At 49.4% G+C, this 11,841-nt stretch overlaps 1 protein-coding gene across 1 annotated transcript; it reads right to left on the reverse strand.

The window, feature by feature from the left end:
- Positions 1–9,118: 9,118 nt before the first annotated feature.
- Positions 9,119–9,991, reverse strand: LOC119358756. The gene is made up of 2 exons (XM_037625185.1): positions 9,404–9,991; positions 9,119–9,320 (listed from the first exon to the last, which is right to left on the reverse strand). The coding sequence occupies exons 1-2, from the start codon at positions 9,791–9,793 to the stop codon at positions 9,141–9,143; spliced, it is 570 nt and encodes a 189-aa protein (XP_037481082.1). The 5' UTR covers positions 9,794–9,991; the 3' UTR covers positions 9,119–9,140.
- Between the last annotated feature and the right edge of the window lie 1,850 nt (positions 9,992–11,841).

Raw genomic sequence — 11,841 nt, forward strand, 5'->3', positions numbered from 1 at the left:
ATCGCCTACATACACCACACCCCTCTCTTTTGCAGAAATCGCCTAAGCCCGACCAACCAACTCGCCCACCCTCGATGCTATGTTGCATAGCCATCGACCCTACTCGCCTACAGACACCACACCCATCTCTTTTGCAGAAATTGCCGACGCCCCGGTGCTAGGTCGCATAGCCCATCGACCCTACTCATCCACACGTCTGATGCTATGTCGCATAGCTCATTGAGATCAATGCCAGCCATCTGCACATTTTAGAAGACCGAAAAAGGGGGGCAAGGAATTAATATGTAAGCGACATAATGTAAATGAAACACTTTTAGCACCCCCCCCCCCTTTTTGTAAGCAACTCAATAGTTCTTTGACTAGTTTTTCCTATACACTGATTACGGACACCAATATGTCTTTTTTGTTTCTTTTTGCTTGCAGAAGCAAGGTGCAATACAATAGACAAGATGCAATTCAAGAGCCAAGAGTCAGCAGCTTTTATTATCTAGCATCCAAGTTATACATGTGTAAAGGGGGAGGCAAGAACAGGGGACAAGAATCAAGCCAGGTTCTGAAACACTTAGGTACAGGGGCAATTTTCGCAGGTCGTATATCAGGGGGTAGGTATAGAGAGGGAAATCCACTAGTTCTAGAATTAAAAGAAGTTCATAAACATTGGAAGAACTTTGTTCACCTTTTACTGTTCACTGGGAGAAATTTGCCCAACTCTGGCAATTAAATTGCCCTCAATCTCCAGAATTTTTGCCTGGTCAGCGTGGAAGAGTTGCAGACACGATTGTGTTTTCCAGTATTTGCCCCAGGATTTTTCGCTTTTATTTTTAGCCTTTTACTCTGTTTTTCGCTGTGGAAGGGGAGCTCCCCAACGCTAGGCCATGGCTTCCGGCGGCGGCTGGGGATGGAAACAAGAAGTTGCATATCAGCGCTTGTGGGACGTAGGATTTTTCTGATGGCGGGTGAGTGGGGGAAGATCACGTGAGGCAAATCGGTCGCTGGTTGTTGGGACGTGGCAACAAGGGGAAGGTGAGCCTACCTTGTTAGCACATGGGTGGGGACCAACATGATTGACTTTCCTAATCTGGCGGCCGCGACATCCACCGGCATAGCGCGCGGGCGCTGCGTAGCAGCATCCTATAATTTCTCCTAGTGGGTTAAGAAACACTTATCAAGTTTATTTTCCTATTATATGAAACCCATTCTTCGTACGTGTATGATAGGTAGTTGTAGTGATCACGGTCGAGGAATTAAGTATCTATGTATTATATCCTGGTATGACTCGATGTAATCTGAATAGATTATTATTTATGCTAAGCACGTGTGGACTTTTCATATACATGTACTTCATCTGAAATTTTTCTCCATGGCGGAATCTGTCTTGGATTCCTTGGAAGTGGAACATATCCATCACTATAAGATAACCAAATCAATTTTCTTTTGCAATAGATAACAAAATCAATTAATAGAGCAAACTATAACTGAACCATATCTAATGCCAGTAGGATCGACGGCAGTCGGGTAGTCTGGCCATAGGTCCTATCAGACTACAGATAATAAGCGTTTCCTTTGTAAAATTGGGAACTGAAGATTTATTATTCAACCAAATTTAATGCATTCCCAAAGTCATTACATAGTGAAAACTAATGCAGTTCGTTTCTCATTGATCCAAAGTGATACAGAAAGAGTACATATAGAGGTCGTAGCCAGCCCAGTACGTGGGCAACGTGGGGGTCGTGGCGTGGAGCGTGGGACGCTCCAGCGCTGACCGAGGCTGTCTCCTAACACCCCCCCGCAGTGTCAGCGGCGGGCTCGACGACGTTGAGACTGGAGCGGATGTCGAAGAAGGCGGCGGAGGGCAGCCCCTTGGTGAAGATGCCCGCGAATTGCGCACTTGTTGGAACATGCAGGACTCTGACCTCACCTAGAGCTACCTTCTCTCTGACAAAGTGTATGTCAATCTCTATATGCTTAGTCCTACGATGCTGAACAGGGTTACATGACATGTACACAGCAGAAATGTTGTCACAGTACACAATAGTAGCCTGCTGGATGGGGCGATGAAGTTCACCAAGGAGCTGACGAAGCCAGACTGTTTCAGCAACAACATGTGCAACCGAGCGATACTCGGCTTCCGCAGAAGACCTGGAAACAGTAAGCTGCCGTTTGGACAACCAAGAAATCAGATTATCACCCAAATATACACAGTAACCGGAAGTGGAACGTCGAGTATCCGGGCAACCAGCCCAGTCCGCATCAGAGTATGCTGTGAGAGTGAGTGGAGAAGAAGTGTTGATGAGAAGACCATGGTCGAGAGTGCCTTTGAGATAGCGGAGAATGCGTTTGACGTGGTTGTAATGTGGAAGGCGAGGATCGTGCATGTAAAGACAAGCTTGTTACACAGAATAGGCGAGCTCGGGACGGGTGAGAGTCATGTATTGCAAGGCTCCGGTAAGACTACGATAGAGTGTAGGATCAGGAAGAGGCGCACTGGAAGAAGACAGTTTGGATCCAGTGTCAGCGGGAGTGCGCATGGGATGACAATCAAGCATGCCGGCCTTGGATAGAATGTCGAGTGCATACTATCGTTGGGAGAGAAAGAGGCCGGAAGAGGAGCGGGAAACGGCGATGCCGAGAAAGTGATGAAGATGGCCAAGTTCGGTCATGCAGAATTCGGTGCGCAGGGAAGAAATAACGTGCTCGAGAAAGGAGGAAGAAGAAGCAGTGAGAACAATGTCATCTACGTAAAGTAGGAGGTAAGCGGTGTGAGCATCAGATTTGAAAATAAAAAGAGAGGAGTCAGAGCGGGAAGGGAGAAAGCCGATGGTGTGCAGAAAAGTGGCAAAACGTTGGAACCAAGCGCACGGAGCTTGCTTTAAGCCATAAAGCGATTTCTGCAAGTGGCAAGCATGATCAGGGAAAGAGGGATCAGCGAAGCCGAGAGGCTGTCGACAATACACTGTCTCAGTGAGAGAGCCATGAAGAAAAGCGTTCTTAACGTCTAATTGGTGAATGGGCCAGTCAGAGGAGACATCAATACTAAGAACAGCCCGAATGGTGTTGGGTTTAACCACCGGAGAAAAAGTTTCGTCAAAATCGATACCAGGTTGTTGTGAGTCCCCACGACAAACCCAACAAGCTTTGTAGCGCGAGAGAGAGCCATCAGAGTTGAACTTGTGGCGGAAAACCCATTTACCAGAGACCACATTAGCACCGGATGGGCGAGGAATCAGAGACCAGGTCTGATTATGTAAGAGAGCGTCATACTCATCTTTCATTGCTTGGAAGCAGTTGGGGTCAAGAAGCGCTGCTTTGTAGGAGGAGGGAATTGGAGAGATAGGAGGAGAGGGGGTGGAATATGTGCTAGCGTGCATGTTGAGACGGCGAGCAGGCTGTCGAAAACCAGACTTACTACGAGTGCGCATAGTGTGGTCATTTCAGGAATGGGTGCAGGAATGGCGCGGGGAGGAAGTGGGCGAGCTACACCGGATGAGGAAGGACTGAGAGAGTGGGAGGAAGAAGAAGAAAGAGAGCTAGTGGAATTGTTTAATGGGGTGGATGGCGAGTCTGTGGCTGATGCATGCGGAGAAGGAGGGACTGGGGATGGTGGGCCTGGTGCATGGGAAGGACAAGTGGATGGCGAGAGAGGCGTGGAGGAAACGGCGGGTGGGGTATGGGTGATAGGTAGTGGCTGATCGATGTGAACAGGACCATGCATGGCATGCACGTCGATCACAGAAGATTTTGGCGATGAAGTAGAGGGTGCAGAAAGAGGAGAGGAGAGATTAGGAGGGTGGTGGTTAGCAAAAGGAAACATCGTCTTGTCGAAAGTAACATGGCGAGAGAGTATAATGCGGTTGGTTGGGAGGTGAAGACAACGGTAGCCACGATGATCATCCGAGTACCCAAGGAAAACACAAGGCAGCGAGCGTGGTGCTAGTTTGTTGGCGACAGTGGCGGAAAGGTTAGGAAAGCATAAACACCCAAAAATGCGAAGATCTGCATAGGAGGGAGTGGAAAGAAAGAGGGAATCATAGGGAGAGAATTTGGGGCAGGTCTTGGTGGGTCGTATGTTGAGTAGAAAGGTTGCGTGGCGGAGGGATTCGACCCAATATTGGGGAGGCATAGATGCTTGGATTAAGAATGTGCGAAGAATGTCATTGATGCTACGAAGAGAGCGCTCGGCCTTGCCGTTTTGAGGAGAGGTATATGGACAAGAAAAACGAAGAAGAATGCCGTGACGAAGAAAAAAAATCGCGGTTGCGGGCATTGTCAAACTCACGTCCATTGTCACATTGAAGAAAACGAATTGGAAGAGAGAAGTGAGCATACACATATTTCTAGAAGTTCACAAACACAGTATGCACATCAAACTTGCAGCGAAGGGGAAAGGTCCACATGAAATGCGAGTAATCATCCACTATTACAAGATAAAACTTGAACCTGGAAACGCTAGGGATCGGAGATTGCCAGAGATCACAGTGTAAAAACTCAAAGGGAAATGAACTAGTAGTAGTAGATGTGCCAAAGGGAAGCCTAACATGTTTTCCCATCTGACAAGACTGACACAAAGCGGAATCATGAGACTCCCGAACGTGAGGTAGCTGAAACTCGTGAAGTAGAGTGGTCGTGGTGGCACTGTTGGGATGTCCGAAACGACGATGCCAAAGAGAGATGGACGGGATCATGGCATGGACTTGCGGTGTTGGAGAGGCGGCGTGGACAGTGTACATGTCGCCAGAGCTATTGAACCGAGCGATCACCTCCTTGCTGCGAAGATCCTTCACAGACACACCCAAGGGATCAAATTCAACAGAGACCAAGTTATCAATAGTAAACCGACGAACAGATATGAGGTTTCTGATAAGAGCAGGGGCGACAAGCACTTCTCGTAATGATAGGTTAGGAGAGAGGGAAGTAGAACCAGTGCATGAAATAGGAATATATGAGCCGTTGCCTACAGTAATTGAGGGAAATATAGAAGGATGAAGAGAAGACATGGAAGAGCTAGATGCGGACATGTGCGCGGAGGCAACAGAGTCGAATATCCATTCTGTACCTGCATCCTGGGTGGTAAGCGAGTTCATGGCCGCGATGAAGGCAGCCTGATCCCAGTTCGGCGCGGGTGGCGCCGAGGTCGACGCAGTAGTGGAAGCCTATGATGGCGCCTGATCCCATGGTGAAGTAGAGGAAGAAGCCGGTGGTGGCGCCTGATCCCATGGGGAAGTAGAGGAAGAAGCGTAGGGGTACGTCGATGGAGCCGAGGGAGGCGCCGCCGCCTGGTATAGAGGAACGTATGCCGTGTAGGCATGCTGCGGAGGCCGTGATCCGAGGAGGCCCGGAGAGCCAAGTTGAGGACGCATGCCGGGCGCCCAAGCCCCGCTGTATGCCGGAGGAGCGCCATAGGGAGAGGGCGCAGACCACGGCATTGGCCATGCCTGAACAAGCCCCGTCCAGGGATCGTGCGAAGGACGCCATGGTGCCGGGGGAGTGGTCGAGGGCGCCGCAGGAGGAGCTGGTGGTGCAGGTGAGGAACCCGAAGACGATCCCGAAGAGCGCTGCTGAGGAGGATCGTAAACAGGGTTCTTGCCTTTGTAGTTCGGACTCGGGCGCCAACCGGGAGGTGGCTGTGAGGAAGACGACCCGGAGGACGCGGTCGGAGGTGTTGCAGCAGCTGCGGGAGCAGGACGCGTGGTCGCGTGGTACAGGCGCGGCGCATCAGCCTTGCGCGCCTGGTTCTGCTCCTCCATCTGAAGCATGGAGCGGGCCTCAGCAAGTGTTGGAAGAGGACGGAGGAGAGGGATCAGGGTCGCCTGCTGAGCGAAGCGGTCGTCAAGGCCGCCCATGAGTGCGTGAAGAAGCGACCGATCGGCAACCACCTCTCCAAGCTCGCGGAGCTCGTCGCCGATCGCCTTGATACGTTGACAGAAGACGCCCACAGGGCGATCGCCCTGCGTGATCGTGCGAAGCTCGGTGTTGAGGGCGGAGACGCGAGCATCCCTGTTGTCCTGGAAGAGCCGGCGGAGCTCGGCCCAAATATCACGCGCGGAGGCACCATCCGTCACCACAAGATTGAACAGCTCCGTCGAGATGCGAGTATAGAGCCACTGGATGATGACGAGGTCGTCTTTGATCCAGCGAGGATCATGAGGAGCGGCTGGGTGATCACCGGAGATGTGGTGGAGAAGAGAGCAGCGACCGAGATGTATCTCAAAGAGATGGCGCCAGTGGTAGTAATTGTGGCTGTTGAGATCAAGAACTATGGGGATGGAGGGAGTAATATCGGTGATGGTGTCGCTAAAGGTAAGGGATGAAGGAGGGACGATGGCTGGCGGAGCAGTTGGGCCGCCCTGGATGGGAGCGGTGGCCATGGGTAAGGTGTGATCGCCGGGAGTGGTTTGGCCGTCGGAGAGTTGGCCGCCGGGGAGAGGGGGGATTGGTTGCTCGCTGGTGTTCGTCATGGCGAGCGAGGAGAGGAAGGATCGATATCTGATACCATGAAAACTAATACAGTTCGTTTCTCATTGATTCAAAGTGATACAGAAAGAGTACATATAGAGGCCGTAGCCAGCCCAGTACGTGGGCAACGTGGGGGTCGTGGCGTGGAGCGTGGGACCCTCCAGCGCTGACCGAGGCTGTCTCCTAACACATAGTAATAACTGATTACATGTAGGCAAGATTCTATAGCACTAAAATTAAGCGGCGTCACATCCTCGTAGGAGGAGATACCACCGCGGCGGCGCGTTGACTCATCATCGATTGTTGGAACATGGTGAGATATTTGCCTGCTGTTAGGGTCAGTTTGGTTTGCATCTACAACTTCATACCTGGGATAAACCTGTGCATGGACTGAGCCTGGAGAGGTGCTGGTTTTCTGCCTGGCCAGGCTTGCACGGGATGGCAGTGTTTGGTTGGCGCCTGGCATGGCATATTATCAAGTGGACCCCATACATGTGCTAGTTACTTTATTAGCAATCCCAGGTAATATATTGAGGATGAAAAAATGCTTATTAATACATGAGTTGAGAAACCAATAATATACCTTCAGATTTAACAACGCAATTATCCTAGAAAGCCTTGAGCCTGGAGTGCTCTTCAACTGAATCAGAAAAGCAAGTCAGCATATGTCAGTAATTCTTACGCAAAATTAGTATATCACTGCCATAGTACTACACCATCTAGTTACTATACGATTAACAGACTAAGGAATATCATTTCAACATGAATCAGACGAACCATACAGAACTAATTACGGTATAATTAAGGTGTAAATTCAGGCACATACCTCTGCTCATAAAAGTGTCTCTTACAGTATTCTCTTCCATAGCCTGATTACAGATCTAAGCTTCTATGTAGCATGAATCAGAGAATCAGACATGGCAATGATGAACGTCCATATATTATCAAGTCAGAGGCAGAAAAAAGAGAACACTCATTCAGTTACTATTTTTTAACCTTGATACATTCTCATCATCTTCCACGAAAAAAATGAAGAAGATGGTGCGGGATGGAGGCGGCAAGGCTCGGACCACCACCGATGCAGCCCGGACCCTTTTGCCATGTTGCGTATGCGGCCACGTGTCCCCTCTGCTTAAGATCAGGAGCATGACTACATGAGGGAAGAAGAATGGACCGTGCCTGATGGAAGTAGCCGGGAGGCATCAGTGGCAGGGCCGAGCCGTCTTCCGCGCTGGCTCTGTCTTCCCCATATTCATGGTGGTCGAGAGCAGGAGGGGAGGAGAGATGCGATGGCGGGTGCCGACCGGCGATCCTGTCCCATTCGCCACTGCAGCTTCATCTCCTCTTTCCTCTATCTTTCTCCCTCCTTTCCTTCCTTTCCTCTCTCTCCCTCATCTTCTCTCACTTCTGCAGGGACCAGTGCATGACATTGTATTAAATCGAGCGCCCCCGCCGTAGCACTTGGCCTGCAGGTCGCCGCTGCTGCCGGAGACGCCCGCCGCCGTGCCTGCACGCCTCTGATCCGGCGGGATCCCCTACTCCTCCGCCCCCATCAAGAAAACCAGGCGGTGACTGACGAGGGAGGAGGGAGTGCTCCGAGTTCGCTTATGTTGCGTGGTAGAGAAGATTTGCTTCGTATTTACCCGGTAGAGGTGTTATTGCGGGACGGTTTTACCTGACACAATAAAAGGAAGACGTAGACGTCGCGAGGAGGCGCCCTTACCGCGTAGATTAATGTGTTTGATGGTGTCCGCAATCACACATACCTGACACAAATATTTGAGGTGCGGAACAAGTGGGCCGAGCCATACTTTAAGGGGAAATTCTGTGGCAAGATGACAAGCACACATCGGAGCGAAATATGCTAAAGTCATAGTACGAGCTATGAAGCTGCCCTATGCACATGTTCCTGTGGTAGTACAACATGCGTCAGTTGTTCGATTGGGAGGCAGACGAGAAATACTATGACGAGAAAAGAACAAAGATAGTAAGTCAATTTCTGTTCTATATATTTGAACAAAGACTCTTGTTGCAAAAATTGCAACAACATCTCTACTTGCGTCGCGCACTAGCACAGTTATCTTTCACAGCCGCGTTCCGCAATTGTTGCCGAAACTTGTCTCAGAGGTGATGTTGCGAACAGTGACACAAAGGCCGAGCATGGGGTGAGCGTGGATTTTCGGCGCGAAGCTGTAGCTGCTGCCAGCGTCAGATGTGGTGACAGGACGCGGTGCGGTTGATGGCTCTCCGTGCCGGTGTGGCAGATCTCGCCGGATTCTGGAGTGCGCAACAGGAGGTTGCCGTGGCCCTGGCGAAAAGAAGTGAGGTCGGGCGCAAGCGGAGCCTGGTTGGCGCACAGGGAGGCAGAGCTTGGAGGGTGGAGAGAGGCAGAGGGGCAAGAGGGTGGTGGTCGGGCTGCCGGAGCAGACAGAGAGAATAGGCCGACCATGGCGCGCAAGGGAGAGAGAGGAGGTCCTACGACGAAGGATCTCACCAGCAGCGACATAGTTACCGGACCTGCGGTGTTGTGGTTGTAGCAGAGATGAGACGAGTCAATTGCAAGAAACCACCACATTCGCGGCTAGGTTTGCAGAAAACCACCAACTCGTTAATCCGTTGCAGAAAACACCAAAAAAATCGGTTACGTCGTTGCAAAAAACACTGATCGGATGATTTGGCCTGTTTAATCACTTTCTTACAAGTGAGGCCAGATTGTAAGAAATTGACTTAGCAAAAAAAACACATACACCCCTAGATAAAAAAACAAAAGCAATCAGACCCTCTCTCGCACCGCAACAAACCGAGCAGCGTTTGGGATCTCGCCGGAGCAGACTGAACACCACGATGACAAGCGGCGCCTCACAGACCTGCAAAAAAAGCACCCGTGAGGGTCAGAAGATAGGATTCGTGGGAGGAGGTGACGAGGTGGGAAGAGGGGAAGGGAGCGTACCACGAGGAGGCGCAGGGCGTGTGCGGGGTCGGAGACGAGGGCACCGCGGCCAGCGAGGGAGTGGGCGGCCGCGAGGCCGGCGAGGCAGAGCGCGTGGGCAGCCACGGCGGTGAAGGTGCTGATCTGGGCGACCTCCGCGCCCATGGCGGGGCCGCGCGTGGAGAGTCTGGCTACGAGGTGGGGTTGTTGGTGCTGACCGACGGCGAGCTCGGTCGACGTGGTAACCGCAGAGGAGTGACGAGGCCGTCGAGGCACGGACAGGCGGCCTGCCTTGACTCTATCTCCCACGGCCAGGCCTACAGCGGCGCGCGGCAAAGGCTGGGCAGCGCCGCCGCACTGGGGGGTCGGAGATGGGAGCGTCACACCGGCAGAGGTAGCTCGGTGATGCATCAGGGGGTCTGATTGCTTTTGTTTTTGTAGATCTAGGGGTGTATGTGTTATTTTTTCTAAGTCAATTCCTTACAATCTGGCCCCACTTGTAAGAAAGTGAATAAACGAGCCAAATCATCCAATCAGTGTATTTTGCAACGATTTAACAGATTTTCGGTGTTTTCTACAACGGATTAACGAGTTGGTGGTTTCCTACAAACCTAGCCGTAAATGTGATGGTTTTTTGCAATTTACTCAGACGAGACAAGAGGAGATGAGAAGATAAGGCTGGGAGGCGTGAAGAAATGGAGACACACGTGGGGCCCATGTCCATGTGGCAAGAGGAGCAAGCGGTCGATGCGAGCCTGGTTTTCAGCCCGATGATTTGAATCATTTTGCGGGGCTTTATGCTTTCTGATCAAATAGCAATCTATCATAGGGAGCTACTTTGCTCTTTTTATTTCGGATTTGTCAGTTTAGGATCAGGTGCACTGCACCTATGGGATGGACCATGCAATGTGCGCTAAGATGTGTTGGTAACAGTTATGCCATTTATAAAGACAATCTCATGTTTCTATGCATTAAACTGATCACTCTCGCAAAAATATGTAACTTTTTTACATTACCGGCGAATGTGTCGAGCCAGGAACCGTGCACTGAGGCACGTTTCCTACCTAGTAGATAGATATTTTTATGAGGGAACCGATTCTATTCTCTCTTTTTGTTTTATTGAGCCGATCTTATTTATTTGAATCGTCAGATAGTGTACACAGGGCCGGTCCTGAGATTTTGGAGGCCCGGGGCTCTTAATGTAGTCATCATAACAATAAAAATTAATACGCATATATATGAAATATTAACAGTAACACCTAAATGCATTCAAAATCAGTATATATATATATATATATATATATATATATATATTCTATATATATATATATCAAATAATTTATACATATTACCCAAATATTTCCTAATCTATCATGTGCTAAGGATCTCTCATTCTTGCTAATGGTAGAATTGAAGATCTTACAGTAGAAGCAAAATAGTTTGACGGCATCTTTTGAATAAACTCCTGCTAATGCTAGACTTGAAGATCTTAGATCAGAAGCAAAACGCTTTGTCGACATCTTTTGGATAAACTAGTCATTCTGTATCATGTTCCTCCCCATTGCCTAATTTTCTATGATAATGGGCATATGGAAAACATCTCCCTGCATCGTCTAGATGCTATGTCATTTTTTGTCCTCGTAGACCATTTCTCAACTAAGATGTCTCTTGCTGTATTATCAAGATTATCCCAGTTTTTTCATAAATATCATCAGTATAAACTGGTTGTTCATCATCATCACTAGCGGGCTGTGGATGTGCATCCGATGAATTACCTACATGCTTAGAGACACTTACATTGTTATCATTGATGTTGGTGTCGACATTTTCTTCTGGCTAATCAAATTCTGAATTGCCATTAGTTGGTTGCCCTTCCTTTATGACAATTATCGCCAACTCTCTTTGAAATAATTATGAATATTTCCGCACTGTGATTATACTAAATCATCCACAGCCTTATTCCTTCTTTTTTCATTGCTACCAGAGAGATACTTTCTTACGGATGGCAAGACACAATGCTGAAAATAAATAAAACTGCATCAATTGATAACTGTCGAACAGTCCGATGTGCCGGCTATTCATCTATGAGACTAGGAACCTCAATATGAATAGAGGATATACCTCAGATGGTCCAATCGTTGATGCACGAAGAACGAAGCATGGTTCCGATGGCCCCCAGGGAATTGAGATCGGCGGTCGATCTGAATTAGGGAGGAAAATTCAATTTATTAGAAGAAAGGGGAAAAGGAGCGCCGAACTCGCAGTCGCGACGAGATGAAGCGTCCGCGGCCGATGAGAAATTGGGAATCGTTGTGTTAAATGTGTGCGTGATGGAATAGAAAGGGATCAATCTATTCCTTTTTTGTTTGACATGCAGTTACTAACCAAGGTACGAATTGGAAGGGATCAATCAGTTTCCTTTGTTTCGCGGTGCATATGTAGTAACTAGGAACGGATGA

This window comes from Triticum dicoccoides, chromosome 2A (genome assembly GCF_002162155.2).
Source record: "Triticum dicoccoides isolate Atlit2015 ecotype Zavitan chromosome 2A, WEW_v2.0, whole genome shotgun sequence".
Taxonomy (NCBI): Eukaryota; Viridiplantae; Streptophyta; class Magnoliopsida; order Poales; family Poaceae; genus Triticum; species Triticum dicoccoides.